Source organism: Heterodontus francisci, chromosome 8, assembly GCF_036365525.1.
Source record: "Heterodontus francisci isolate sHetFra1 chromosome 8, sHetFra1.hap1, whole genome shotgun sequence".
Lineage (NCBI taxonomy): Eukaryota > Metazoa > Chordata > Chondrichthyes > Heterodontiformes > Heterodontidae > Heterodontus > Heterodontus francisci.
Genome location: NC_090378.1, coordinates 68,280,850 through 68,296,785, shown reverse-complemented (window position 1 = coordinate 68,296,785; position 15,936 = coordinate 68,280,850). Strand labels below are relative to the sequence as shown.

The 15,936-nt window shown below is 41.4% G+C and overlaps 1 protein-coding gene across 3 annotated transcripts in view; it reads right to left on the bottom strand.

Moving 5' to 3' along the window:
• Window positions 1-15,936, bottom strand: part of dnai4 (dynein axonemal intermediate chain 4) — a 209,672-nt gene that overhangs the window by 171,380 nt on the left and 22,356 nt on the right. For all 3 annotated transcript variants that reach the window (XM_068037286.1, XM_068037287.1, XM_068037288.1), the window contains exon 2: window positions 3,424-3,607. In XM_068037286.1, coding sequence (XP_067893387.1) covers window positions 3,424-3,607 — 184 coding nt within the window. The remainder of the gene's footprint in view (window positions 1-3,423; window positions 3,608-15,936) is intronic.

The window sequence follows — 15,936 nt, the reverse complement described above, 5'->3', positions numbered from 1 at the left end:
GACTCCTGACAATGCAGCCCAGCGCCGACGTCATCAGAGCACTCACACAGGCACAGAACTGACCCTTCATGTCAGGATGGTGCTGCGCCTATGTCAGCACCCGGTTTGCCAGGACTAATTCGTGCATGCACGCAAAAACGTCATCGCGTACTGCAACGTCTGCTTGCCGCTCACTCCCCACCTCACCACTTCTCCCCCCTCTGCTCTGCTTCCCTGCTCCCTCCCACTTCTGCTCCCTGCTCCCTCCCATTTCTGGTCCCCGATCCCTCATGCTTATAGTCCTCCCTCCCTCCCGCGATTGACGCCTTTCTTCCCTGCACAGGGAAGTAGGGGACAGAGAGTGACAGATAGGCAGGGAAAGGAGGGAGACTGCAAGCGGGATGGAGCAGGCAGCAGAAGCAGGAGGAAGTGGGGAGCAGAGGAGATTATACAGCGAGGCCGGGAGCGAGTGGCCCACAGGTGGAGGGAGGTGGTGAAGCGGGGAGCGAGTGGCCGAGAGGGGAGAAGTGGCAAGGCGTGGAGCAAGTGGCGAGCAGATGGGTGTGGGAGGCAGCGTCAAAGAGAAGTGCAATGGCAGGAGGGAGCAGGGTACTATTGGGGGGTATGATGGAGGTGGCAATCGCAGCCACTGTGGGAATTTGGGTTTCATTTGTTTTTGTTTTTGTGATAAATTGAGCAGAACCATCTTTACTACTGGCAGCAGCCAAAAAAGTCGCAGACAGTGATGTTTCAGTGCATGAGGCCGCAGTTGCGCTTGTGCAAGTACTGTGTCATCTAGTGGTTGTGTTGTCAGCAAACGCAGCCTTTATTTTATATTAAAATTCAAACTACTTTTTATATAGTGCATTTTATAATTTGTTAAACTTCATTTATGTTACTTCTAATAGCAACAATTATTATGCTCCTCCAGCCTTCATAAAGATGCAAATTTCGAGTTGAAGCAAAGAACCTCACTCCTGAGTAATCTAATCTAAATATATAACGGTATAATTTCTCACTTATCTCCATCAGTATATCATCTCCATTTTAAAAACTAGATATTGAATTATTGTAGAGGAAAAGCTGTTTCAGAATTTACCTAATTTTCACATGCATACTCGGCTTCATTTTTCTACATTATTACAGCTACTAGCATAAAAATCAGTTTGTAAAGATTTAGACCCCAAATTCTGATCGAGCTAGTCTGCTATCAGGAGTACACTAAGTGGGCTGAAGTCATGAAACTAAAACCACATCAAAAATTGAAAGGATGGGGCACATTAGGGGCACATTGCCAGTGCCAATCTTGATGCATTGGAAGCAAAATCAGAATGCTGCCAGGGGGGAAAGGAGGACAATAAATAGGTAACGTTTTTATCTTCTGCTCCTCATAGACTTATAGGGGCTTATGTTTAAGGTCGGATCCCTTGCAGGATTAATTATCTTTGGCTGCAAATGTTTTGGGATCTTTCCTGGAGCCTCAGTAAAATTTTCAAGCTCTGATTTTAATCCCCGCATCCAAAAAGAATGGGATGTTGGCGAGGGGAGGGAGGGGACAGTTTACAGTGTCTTTCTCACCCATCTTCATGCTGCCCATCATTTTAATGAATATGAGCTGGGCAACCAGCGAGGGCCTCATTAAAGTTCAGAAGTTAGGGTCTGATAATGTGATTCTGACATTAACATTGGACAGCCACATTTGACACCCAGTTCCAGCCTTGTCAGGAGCACTCTGCACAAAGGAGCAGTAGGTCCAGAAAAGGGACAAAAAGGGAAGTAATTTTTTTTTAACAGTTTCCTTGTGGGCTAGGAGAAAAGTTATTTTACTTCAAGTCATTCAACTATAATTCAGGAGCTTCCCAATTTTCGCCACTTCCCAGTTTCCTAAGATGCTGATTCCATCCTGAGATATGCATCACTGGACACCTTACCCAAGTGACCATTAGTGACAACGAAGTCTTGACAGTGAGTATCAAGAAGCTTGCAATTGACATCCACATGTGCACTTTCAAAAAGGGGACTTTTGCTCAGTTTTTCACCTGATAAGTCCAGGTGCACTGTGGCCAATTAAAGCACCACTTTGAGATCAGCTAACTCAGCACAGATCAAGGATTGAAGTTGGCCCTCAGGTAAGTGAAGAAGGGTGAACGATCAGGCTTTTGGACCAGGATGAGTAGTCAGGGGCTGGGGATGGGTAGCAATTGCAACAGATCAGCAAGATCGCCCCATGTTTTAAATGTGACATCAGAAGGAGCACTGTCCCTGATCTTCCCAGCTTCACATTCAGGTACATGCAATGGATAGTGTCACTTAGCACACTGCAAGTTCAGCACGCGGTGAGCAAAGCACTGAGGCATTTGAAAATCAATGACATAATGAATGCCAGACATGCAGGACCTTAATTTAAATAACTTATTATGCCCTTTGAACGTTACCGGCATCACCTTATCCATGGCAGGTGCACATTTCCAGTCAGAAATTTCTGTGTGCTTCCAACCAACATATTGAGAGCATACTGGCCAGCTAGCATCCAAAAAATGGGTACTGCATGGCTGAATTTCTAGGCAATCAACTCTACAGCAAACACTTTAAGCAACTATCTAATTTACTTATAAAGAATTTATGGGCTCTGATTCAAAATTATTTTTGACAAAGTATTGCACATCCTAACCACCTAAGAGTTTTTTTCTTACTTGTGCTTTAACCCATTTTCGAAATGTCTTAAATTTCTGTCATCTCATTACCACATTGCCAATTATTTATCCCATCAAAATGCCTCATAATTTTGAAGACGTCTAACAAAGCACTCCCTAACTTTTTCAGCTCCCAAGGAAAAAACTCCAACTTTCCAAGTCTCTTTTCACAACTGTAATCCCCTTAACCCTGGGAACATCCAAGTGGATCCACACTGAACTTTCCATTCTCTATCATACTTTCTGGATAGTTGAGCCAGAAGAGGGCTCATTCTTCTAATGGTGATTTTTTTAAACCTTCCACATTTTGTGTGTTGCTAGACATACACTAACCAAGGCAAAAAGAATGGAAGTTGAGAACATAGGAACAAGTGTAGGCATTAGAGCCCCTCGAGCCTATTAGATTGTGACTGATCTGTACTACAACTCCATTTATCAGCCATTTCTTCATATCTGTTGATACCCTGACCTAACAAAGCTCTATTGATCTCAGTCTTAAACATTTCAATTGTGTGAATAAGCTTCCTCAAATCTTCATAAATACTGCTCTGAAACCAAAATGCGAAGTACCCAAGACGAGTATTTTTCCTCCTCTCCTATGATGGTGGAGTGGGGAGGAAAGAAAGAAAATGTCTGGCATCCACTTGGAGCCTCCAGTTATGGCACAAATAAGATTTATACAGAGTTTTGGGCACAAATCCTAGTGTTCACATTTATCACAATTTGAGGTATTCATCACATAAAACTGTACCTGCACAGAGTGTTTTCCTCCAGCGGTGTAGCCTTTATCCATGATCTTCTCTCCTTGCACATTTACCCTTGGGCGACTAGTTGACCCTATAAAACTCAAAGTGCTTTTGTGGCTGTGTCTACTGAAGTTCCCTATGCTGGTATGACTAGGAAATTTCTTCATGCTTCCTCCCATTTTGGATGACCTACAATTTCAAGTCAACAGACGTTATTCAAGATTCAAACATATTGCAGTGTTTTGGTACCATCATGTAAGCCAAATTATTTTAATGTGTAATATACTTATTGTGAAATACTCTTGATTTGTCATTTGCTCCCACTATCATCATCAGCAGTGACAGAGCCATAACCACAAGTATTGCTGTTATATAGCTCAAAATGCTTTCTCCAGACACAACTCAAGTTTGCCAAGGCAAAATCTAGAATTCTACCACTTGCTATTTTTCATAGATCAAAAATGTCAGACCAGTACATATCACCCTTCAGTGACAAAGTTTCAAGGTGCATTCTCCACAATGTTCCAGGAATAGGCAGCAACAGAGGTATGAAGACTAAAAACCCCATTGAATCTTCTGGGAGTCAGGCCTGTTTACATATTTATAGCGAGCTTTTGCCATGAATAATATCTGCCATTAGGATCTCATGATTTGGAGAAGTGGAATATCCAGGCTGCTGCAAAATTTGAAAGGCCTCGAGCAGCAGTTGAATGAGGAAAGCATTTCTGAAGGTAGAAGTTTCAGCATTAACAGAAAAATGGAGCAGTCTTAGCAGATCATAGTTTACTGATTCTGCTGAAGGAAGTGGAGAAGAGAATCGTGGTTTTAGTTTACAGGAACATCAATTACAGCGTGCATAATAGGAGGGGATGCTGTATGTCACTGCTCTCTTAACCACCCAGAAAGTGAGGAAAAAGTTCAGAGACCTTACCAGATTAGGTAAGCTACAAATACCCATCTTGCTATTATACAGAGAGTTAAGCAAAACATATATTCCATCTACCTCACATTTTCTTACAGTCCACTGAATGCTGACAATACTTTCCCAATCAGTAGTAGGAAACATTTAGCAACAGTAACTTATATCTGTAATATTCCCACACTCACATCCTTAAAGGGCTAAACCGCAAAAATTCTTCCATCTGAATCTTGCTGCAAGGTCTATGTACATGTGATCATGATGGGCTACACAGTAGCCACTTGATTCCCATTATATGTGCTACGGACACTTCTAACATCTCAAAATCTCAGTCAAAACATCGCACAAGTGTAGAAAGCAGATGCAGACTAGAAAGCGCTGAGTTATATTATGTTCTTCAATGCATTTAAAGGTGCCACATGGCAGAAAATTGGGCTAGAGAACATAGGATTAGTGAAGGGTGAAGTTAGAGGCTTGCCACCAGCTTAGGGTAGTTGTCATCCTTCTCATGTTCTTCTTGGCCACTCTACTCATGCAATGACTTTCTGGGGATGATTTCTGCCTGCCTACAGCCCTGTTTTTTAGTGGGAACAGGATGTTAGTCGATCCATTTAAAAAAAAATTATGTCAATTTTACACCCGAGGATACTGGTTCCATTATTACTGTATAAAGGTTCCTTGTTACATTTTACTACATTATAAATGCAAAAAAAAATTATAAATGCAATTATGTTAGCATAGAAAATAAAATCATCTTGTTCTTTGCAAAAATCATGAACGGAACTTTCATCTTCGGCAGAGTTGCATAATGAGCAGCCCATCCACCACAGCTCAACTTACGTCCTCATTGAAGTCCAAAATTCTGTCCAATGTTTTAGAAAGAGGGAGACACACTTGAATCTCTGAAGGGAAGGCTCAGCAAAAAAAAATTGGAACCTTTGCTCGAGAGGATACAATGGATACAATACAGCTGCACCCTGTGGCAAAGCATTTCATGCTCCATCAACCCTCTGTGTAAAAATGTCCTAACCTCTCTACAAAAGCTCTAAACTCTCTACAGTTCTTATCGGTAAAATAGTGATTTACCTGTACTACTTTCAATTTAGTATGCTGTGTTCACTGCTCATGATGCAGTCTCTTCCACACTGTGGAGACCAAATGCAGATTGGACAACCACTTTGTGGACCACCTCCATTCAGTCTGCAAGCCTGACCCCGAGCTTCCAGTCACCTGTCATTTTAATTCTCAGCCTCGCTCTTGCTCTGACCTCTCTGTCCTTGGGCTCTACATTGTTACAATAAAGCTTAACCTCAAAGAGAAGCAACTCATCTTTCGATTACGCACTATTATAGCCTGCCGGACACAACACTGAGTTCAACAATTTCAGACCATAACTTGGCCACTTTTGTTTGGACAGCAGGGTTGGTGATGATTTTGCTATTCCTATTTCCACCTCTTCTTGACCCATCTTTTGTTTCTTTACTTGTCCCGTTGACATTTCCTCATGCCTTGCACCATCATCCCAGTTGTCATGTAATCTCTCCTGCCTTCCATGCTATCAGAGACTCTCCCATTTTTTCTTTCCTACCTACCCCCTTTCCCTGCTTCGGTACTTGCTTAAAATCTATTACATCTCTAACTTTTCCCAGTTCTGACAAAAGGTTACCAACCTGAAACGTTAACTTTGTTTCTCTCTCCACAGCTGTTTCCTTACCTGCTACATATTTCCAGCAAATTTTGTTTCTCGTCCAAACCTCTCTCCCCACTTGGTAACGATTTTACATTGATGGCCCCTCATCATATGTGGAGCAGAGTTTTCATAAAAGGAGTGCTTGGTAAACGGAGTGCTAAAATCAGGAAACTGGTGCAAGTGGGAATTCAGTGCAGAGGGGTAAGGAGATGGTTCTTTTTATTCTTTTGTTTTTACCTCCAGTAGCTGGTGCTTTTCTTTTGTCCCTAAGCTAGGAAACTGTAACTTGCTATTCGTTCACTTTACTAAATTAGTAACAAAACAAATAAATAAATAAGGTTGGGCAGACATGGCAGGCAGATGGTGTGCTATAACTGCAACATGTGGGAGTTTGTGGAGAGCACTGCATTCCTGGAGGACCATATCTGCAGTAAGTGTCTGCAGCTTGAGCAACTTCAGCTCAGAATTGTTGAGCTGGAGTTCGAGCTGCAGATATTGTGAGGTAGGGGAGGGGGAGAGTTACCTGGACACTTTGTTCCAGGATGCAGTCACACCCCTTAGATTAAGTAGAATTTTAGAGTTGGTCAGTGGTCAGGGACAGGAAGGGGTGACTGCAAGTCAGGCAGCGATCCAGGATGCAGTGATGGAGGAGTATAGTTAGGGGGACAGATACTGTTCTCTGCAGCTGTGACTGGGAGTTCTGGAGGTTGTGTTGCCTGCCTGGTGCCAGGGTTAAAGACATCTCCTCGCGGCTAGAGTCGAACTTGGAGTTGGGGGGGGGGGGGGGGGGGGGGGATCCAGTTGTTGTAGTCCACATAGGGAACTAACGACATAGGTAGAACTAGAAATGATGTTCTGCTGAGAGAGTTTGAGGAGTTAAGGTCCAAATTAAAATGCAGAACCTGAAAGGTAATAATGTCTGGATTGTTACCTGAACCACACGCCAATTGGCATAGGGTCAAGCAGATTAGAGAATTAAACGTATGGCTCAAAGAGTGGTATGGAAGAAGAGGTTTCAATCCACGGGGCACTGGCACCAGTACGGAGGAAAGAGGGAGCTATTCTGTTGGGATGGGATCAGTGTCCTGGCGAATGGTATAACTAGGGCTGTAGGTAGAGATTTAAACTAAAAGCTGGGGAGGTTGGGGTCAAGTGAAGGGAGACATAGAAATCTAAAGAGAAAGGTTGAGGCAATAGAGCAGTGTAATGATTTGAGTTAAGTCAAGCAGAGTGGGACAGGAAGGGGCAGAGAGTTTAATGGCAGTAGTGCATCAGCGAATAAAGTCCATGCAAAAAGTAGTGGTAAAAAAGTAAAATTGAAAGATCTTTATCTTAATGCACAAAACATTTGCAACAAGATAGATGAACCAGCCATTACAGAGACATTGTTGCAAGGTGACCAAAGTTGGGAAATAAATATTCCAGGGTACACAACATTTCAAAAAGACAGACAGAATGGGAAAGGAGGGGGAGAAGCTGTAAGAATAAAGGATGACATAAGGACAGTAGTGAGAAAGGATATTGACTCAGAAGATCAGGAAGTAGAATTAGTATGGGGGGTGGAGATTAGGAATAACTACAGTCAAAAAACACTGGCCCCCTAGCAGACTATTCTCTTTGGCTTCCTTGTTTCGAGAGACAATGGGTAAGCGCCTGGAGATGGTCAGTGGTTTGTGAAGCAGCACCTGGAGTGGCTATAAAGGCCAATTCTAGAGTGACAGACTCTTCCACAGGAACTGCAGATAAAATTGGTTGCCCGGGCCATTACACAGTTGGCTCTCTCCTTGCGCCTCTGTCTTTTTTCCTGCCGACAGCTAAGTCTCTTCGACTCGTCACACTTTAGCTGCGCCTTTATGGCTGTCCGCCAGCTCTGGTGATCACTGGCAACTGAGTCCCACGATTTGTGGTCAATGTCACAGGACTTCATGTCACATTTTCAGAAGTCTTTAAAGCAGAGACATGGACAGCCGGTGGGTCTGATACCAGTGACGAGCTCGCTGTACAATGTGTCCCTGGGGATCCTTATATCCTTGGGGATAGTTATACCATTAGACAGAGCATTAAGCAAGAAATAGAGATTGTAAGAAAGGCTATGTAATAATCATGGGGACTATAATCTTCATTTACACTGGATTAATCAAATGGACAAAGGTCATCGGGAAGATGAGTTTGTAGAATGCTTTCACTACAGCTTATTGGAACAATACATTGGGGAACCAACTCAGGACAAAGCTATTTTCGATCTCCGATTGTGTAATGAGGCAGAGTTAATTAGTAATCACATAGTAAAAGATCCTCTTATAAAAAGTGATCATAATACAATTGAATTCCATATTAAGTTTAAGTTTGAGAGCACTATACTCGAGTCCAAAACAAAAATCTTAAACAAAGCCAATTACATAGGTATGAGGGGAGAGCTGGCTAAGGTTGTGTGGGTAATTAGACTAAAAGGTACAGTGGTAAATAAACAGTGGGAAACATTTAAAGAAATGATTCAAAGTGTAGAATAAAAATATGTTCCATTAAAAAACTCAGCGATAAAGATCCATCCATGGCTTAGGGAAGTTAAGAATAGTATATTCAAAGAAGAGGCTTATAATGCTGTGAGGAATAGTATTAAGCCTGAGGATTGGGAAAGCTTTAGAAACCAGTGTTATGGCCACGTGATGCGATGTGGGTAGTTCCCACTGTTCAGTGTTTTGTTATTAGGGTTTAACCCCTTGGTGTTTTATTTTTCAAATAAACAGACAGCGACAAGTTTCCTTGTAGGTTTCAAGAAAGAGAAAATCAGTTGTTTATTGATCAATATGCCTTATCCCATTGTTGCAACCGCATCCACTCACGAATTCGCTAGCACGCGCACACACGCAAGAAAAGACAGATAGAGAGGGAAAAAAGGGAAAGTGATTTTCAGTTGGGGGGGGGGGGGGGGGAGGTCACAATAAACCTGTTGAATTCTCTTGGAAATTAAGTTTTTGACGGGTGCAGGCCTGAGATGATTGTAGATTTCTCTCTTGATTAAAAGTTCAGTTGAAGACGGTGGATCATTTCTAGTTTACTGCGGTATCGTGTATATATAGGATTCTACAGAAGGTCACATACCTTCTGGCTTGCGGGGAAACAAGCTGCTAGATGTTGCTTTGTCTTCTCTCTCTTTCTCTCTGGCTCTTTCTCTTCAGGCTGTCTTTTTTAAGGTAAAGCTGTGTTACTTCTCACCTCCTAGTAGCAGATATTCTGATGTCTCCCTATGGTGATTGCATAATGGCCCAAGATGTGACTACTTCACACCTTCTTTATTTCAGAAGACATTCAGTTCTGGAATGTTTTAGGATGGGGCGCAATTGAGACCTCTTAGTTTTGAAGATGTGTCCTTTGTCTTTGTCAGACAGTTTGAATACACAAAGGCCAATCCATTTTACTTTGGTGGCCATTTTGGACCATTGTCCACTTTTTAAAATAAAGGTTCATTTTTAAAAGACAAAGCCAGTTTTTCAAAACTTTTCAGTTAGTCCATAATTTGTATCATCACACTTCTGGTGTGTGTGACACCAGCAAAGGATGATCAAAAAGATGCTGAAAAGGGAAAAATAGAATATGAAAGTAAACTATAAAAGAATGTAAAAATGGATTGTAAGAGCTTTTATAAGTATAGATAAAGGAGGAGAGTAGCTAAATTAAACATTGGTCCCTTAGAGGCAGTAACAGTAGTAATTATCATGGGAAGTGAAGAAATGGAAAAGACGTTGAACAAATATTTTGTGTCTGTCTTCACAGTAGAAGACACAAATTACATATCAGAAATAGTGGGTAAACAAGGGACTAATAAGAGTGAGGAATTTAAGGTAATTAATATCAGCAGAAAAAAAATTAAAGAAACTTAAGAGACGAAAAGCTGATAAGTCCCCAGGTCCTTATGACCTACATCCTAAGATTCTAAAAGAGATAGTTGCAGAAATATGGGATGCACTGGTTATGATTTTCCAAAATTCCCTCGATTCTACAACAGTCCCAGCGGTTTGGAACTTAGCAATTATAATTTGTCGGGAAAATGCTGCAACCTATTATTAAGGAAATCTTAACAATGCACTTAAAAATCATACTATGATCAGACAGAGTCAACATGGTTTTACAAAAGGGAAATCCTGTTTGACAAGTTTACTAGAGTTTTTTGAGGATGCAACTAGTAGGGTAGATAAAGGGGAACCAGTAGATGTAGTATACTTGGATTTCGAAAAGGCATTTGATAAGGTGCCACACAAAAGGTTAATATGCAAGATAAGGGCTCATGGAGTTGGGGGTAATATATTAGCATGAATGGAGGATTGTTTAATGCACAGGAAGCAGAGAGTAGACATAAATGGGGCATTTTCAAGTTGTCAGGCAGTGACCAGTGGAGTGCCACAAGGATCAGTGCTGGGGCCTCAAAAACTTACAATCTGTATTAATGACTTAGACAAAGAGACCAAGAGTAATGTATCGAAGTTTGCTGATGATATAAAGCTAGGTGGGAATGTGAGCTTTGAGGAGGACAGAAAAAGGCTGCAAAGAGATATAGGCAGATTAAGTGAATGGGCAACAAGGTGGCAGATGAAGTATAATGTGGGGAAGTGTGATGTTATTCACTTTGATAATAAGAATAGAAAAGCAGAAGATTTTTTAAAAGGCATGAAACTTAAATGTTGATGTTCAGAGAGACTTGGGTTTACTCACAATGAGTACAGAAAGTTAGCATGCGGGTACAGCAAGCAATTAGGAAGGCAAATGGCATGTTAGCCTTTATTGCAAAGGGACAGGAGTACAAAAACAATGAAGTTTTGCTACAATTATATAGGGCTTTGGTGAGACCACACTTGGAGTACTGTGTGCAGTTTTGGTCTCTATGTCTAACGAAGGGTATACTTGCCTTGGAGGCAGTAGCTTGGTTCACTAGCTTGGTTCCTGGGATGAGAGGGTTGTCCTATGATGAAAGGCTGAGTAAATTGGGCCTGTACTCTCTGGAGTTTGGAAGAATGAGAGGTGATCTCATTGAAGATTCTGAAGGGGCTTGACACTGTAGACAATGAAAGGTTGTTTCCCCTAACAGGAATCTGGAACACGGGGGCACAGCCTCAGGATAAAGGGTCAATCATTTAGGACTGAGATGAGGAAAAATTTCTTCACTCAGAGGGTTATGAATTGTTGGAATTTCCTACTCCAGAGGGTTGTGAATGCTCCATCATTGAATATATTCAAGACTGGGATAGATAGATTTTTGATCTCTCAGGGAATCAAGGGATATGGGAAGCATGCAGGAAAGTGGAGTTGAGGCAGAAGATCAGCCATTATCATACTGAAAGGCACACCAGGCTCTAGGGGTCATGTGGTCTACTCCTGCTCCTATTTCTTATATTCTTATAATTAACTCACTAACCAGAAGAAAAAGTCCTTCCTTATTCATCCATCAAAATCCTTCATTAAATATCCCTTTAATTTTCTTTGCTGCAGTGGAAATTGTTCTCGTTTCTCAAAGTCTCTCCTTATAAATTTAATTTCCTATCCCTGGCAATACCTTGGACAGCTTATACCTTAAGCTCTCAATGGCTTTAATTACTGTGTTTCCTACACTACAACAGTGACTACACTTCAAAAAAGTATTTCATTTGCTGTAAAGTGGTTTAAAACATTCGGTGGTTGTGAAAGGCACGATAGAAATGCAAGTCTTTCTTTTTCTTTAATATACTTTCTACAATGGAGTTCTCAAAACTACTCATGCCAACTGTAATCTAACCTGTGTTCTGTATACATTTATCATTACTTCTTTACTTTTGCATTCTATGCCCATATTTATTTTTTAAAAATGCTTTTTTTTCCTGACTTTATCGTGTTTTCAGGCAATTATATATAGTTTCAACTAGGGTCACACACATCAGCTTCTTTCCATTGAATGTATTTTCTATTATTTGTTTTTTTCTCCCAAAATGTATTGCCTCATGCTTCTCAACATTAATTTATATATGCTACCAACTGCCCATTCTGCTGTTTGTCACTCTGAAATCTTTAACATTATTTGCCAAATTTACTTTTGTGGTGTCAACAAATTTCAAGATTATGTTCCCTATACCCAAATGAAGAAGGCTTTTCAAAGCTAGGGGAAGGAAACATAATTTAGGGAGGCAGTTCCAGATGGTAGTACCAAAATAGCTAAGACACTGCCATCGTTGGTCAGGCAATGGGAAGGTGGGACACCTTCTGATAACCATAGGATATAAAAGGAGAGGCTGTGACATGAGACACACGTTAGTTGTAAGTGCATGGTGTCTGAGTCATGGGGTTCATCATGTGACTCATCAGGTGGTGGGTCAGGCAATTCCTTTGTTTTCTCTCTCCTCTGAGTTTGATTCAGTAAAGAAGCAGGCTGTTGCAGTTCCTGAAACTATTGTGAGTTTACTTGTTATTTTACATACCTAGATAAAAGGTTTGGGCTCTTCATAACAAATCACAACTGTGCCTACTATCTTAAAGAGGTATCAACACATGGTGGCAGTGGTGGTAGCACTTTTTAAAGCTACTTTCACTAAATTGGTGGACATCTCGATAACCTGCAGAGTATTTAAAGACACATGAAAATGAACGTATGTGCACGATGGCATCAGGTGTTGCTCTACCACCATCTCAGGCTCTTGAAATCCATGATGTGGTCAGAGAGGAGATTCAAGTGACCCTGGAAACACTACTCCTCTACGACAAAGCTTGACCAGGAGACGCAGACTGCTGCAGGTGTTGAGATTTCTCACAGTAATAAGGGAAGAAGCACCTGAAGTCTAATCCACGTGGTCGGATTGGGCCGAGGATGGTGATGATACAGGTAAGACAGAGTTGGTGCTGACAAAATTCTCTCAGTACTGCTAACCACGCAAGAAGATTTCTTTTGAGAGAGATAAATTCAACAGGAGAATGCAGGATGCTGGTGAAGCATATGACCAGTATCAAACAGCACTGCAAAAACTCGCCGAAGGGTGTGAGTTTGGCACTCACGCCACAAGAGATACTGAGAGATTGACTTGTGTTTGGAATTGCAGATTTGAGGGTTCAAAATAGACTGATTCGAGGCAAATCTAACCTTGGCAAAGGTGGGTGAGATTTGTCATGTGACTGAAAAAATGGTGGAGAACCTTAAAGTCATCAGGGAGTTGAAGGGACACAGTGTGAGTGCAGTACTTAATGCCAAGGAAACCCTAATGTGCAGCAGTAGAAAAAGTCAGGATAATGCTAAAGAATCTCTAAAGACTCATGAGTGCTCAAACTGCAGGAAGAAATATGACGTCCACAAGAGGGAACTTTGCCCTGCCTTTGGAAGAGTGGAAAGAGCAAACATTTCACAGCAAAATTCCTGAAAAAGAATTGCTTACACACAGACAGTCACCTAGAGCAAAAGGAAAAGAAGTATTTGTTTTCAATGAGGTCAGTGTTATTGGTTTGGATGACTCAGAATGAGTTACACTTAAACTGGAGTCTGGCAACTACCTAAGATTTCAAATAAATACAGGTGAACAATGTAACCCCCCACCCCTCCTCTCTTCCCACCCTCCCTTCTCTTCTGTCCTGTCTCCCCCTCCCCCTTCACCTGTATCAAAATGCAACCAGAGATTTTAAGTTGCCAAAAGTGAAACCACTTAAGTCAGAGATTATATCTTATGGTGGGACAAGTTAGAGGACAAGTACAAATTCTGGTCCAACATGGTGACTATAAATGTAAGCTGGATGTGAGCTAATCAAAAGCACAACTATACGACCTCTGTTGGGTAGGAAGGCTTGCCTAGGCATGAACATCATAATGCATTATGATAATGATGAAATTAATGGAAAACCATCTACTGGAGTAACACTATACGTGATCAATGACTACAAACCACTAACCAAAGAGTGGTTAATACTGAAACATCCTCAGGTATTCAGTGATGGGATAGGAAAAGTTGAGGGAGACTACCAAATCAGATTCGACAAGGCACAGATACAGAAACAGAGGGAAGATTGAAGGAGATTGCAAAGGCAGAATGGGGTAAGGACATGGAGAGATTTCTAGATGAGAAAGGAAAGTTATGCAGTGAGAACAGGGACAAAGAGCAAGTAGGACTTAGTGCAGCTAAATTTTGAACAAGTTGGAAGGTTATAGAACAAGGAGGATAGGAATCAGACAAGGAGGCTGTCGCAGTGATGGTAAACTACTAATTTATTTCCTTAGGATAAAGTAAAATTGCATAGCATGACCAGTAACTGTCACTTAGAAGGGAAATTTGATGGCATCGTAACAAACAGTTTAACTAAATGAGGTAAGACAGAACAATGTTGGTCAAGAGATTTGTCAAAAAAAATCACTTGCTCATACGATCCACAAAATCTTGCCTATGGACTCTAAAACAAATGGTACTCTAAAACAAAAGGATGACTTTGAAGTAACAGAATACAAAAGTGGCACTTGATGAGGAAGTGTTAATACACAGGTACATAGTATTGGCCATTTGGTGTTTATGCTTCACAAGAACCAAAAAAATAATTTTAAAGTAACAGAATATAAAAGTGACATTTGATGGGGAAATGTTAATAGATATTCTGAAACCATTGCTCACTTAAATATCAAACCAATATTATGCAGTATGAATCCCTCTTCTCTATATTAAAAGGATGTGTCTAACTATGCACCACTGTATTTTGAATTGCTTGTGCACTTGCTGGGACAGCAAATAGCTCAAAAGGAAATGGAAAGCTGCAAAAGACATTGAGGTCAGGAGTAGTGTAAAGCAGACCAAGATCACTGTGAGGCAGACCAGGATCAGAGCAATGTGAAGCAGACTGGGTGGGATCAGAGCAGTGCGAAGCAGGTTGGGATCACTGTGGAGCAGGTCAGGATCACTGTGAAGCGGGTCGGGATCAGAGCAGTGTGAAGCAGAGTGGGATTGGAGCAGCATGAGGCAGGTCAGGATCACTGTGACGCAGTTCAGGAGCTGCACTGAGTGTGAAGGAGGGAGTTTGGTAAGTGACGGCATTTTTAAAATTCTTTCATGGGGGTCGCAGGCAAGGCCAGCATTTTGGGCTTATCCCTAAATGCCCTTCACAACTGAGTGGCTTGCTAGACTATTTCAGAGGGCAGTTAAGAGTCAAGCACATTGCTGCGGATCTGGAGTCACAAGTAGTTCGGACCGGGTAAGAATGGCAGATTTCCTTCCCTAAAGGACATTACTGAACCAGATGGGTTTTTAATGACAATCAATGATAGTTTCATGGCTGCATTACGCAGACTAGCTTTCAATTCCATATTTTTTATTAATTTATTGAATTTAAATTCCACCAGCTGCCATGGTGGGATTTGAACCTGTGTCCCTGGGCATTAGCCTAGACCTCTGGATTGCTAGTCTAGTGATATTACCACTACGCCACCTTTTTACCTCAAGGGTTATTCTCTCTAATCTAGTTTTTTTTGTTTAAATTTAACAATTAACTAAAATTACTGTTTAAATTAAGAGGCAAGTTAAGTTTCTTGCAGTTTTGAAAAAGGGTATACAAGCCCTCAGAGCAACTGTAGCTGGTTAATTAGGTAGCTAGCTTCAACTGGTTTCTGAGCTCTAGCAAAGCTGATTCATCATTGTTTTCAGAGAGTATAAATTCAGGGGTCTTTGAGTGCTGCTTGTCTGCACTGAGCGTGAAGAAGGGAGTTCGGTAAGGCGGGGAACGCTAAATTAATTTTAAAAAATCAATTTAATTTAATTGAGAGAGAGAAATAGAGCGAACAGGAAAGTTCACCAGGAATCAGCGAGAGGGGAGTGGGGCTAGCTGCTGCTGCCACTGCCGCCGGTCTGCTGGCGTTCGGAAAGAAAATCAAGATCATCACAGGGAAGCAGGTAGGTGATTGGCGGGGTGAGACTTCAGAGCTAC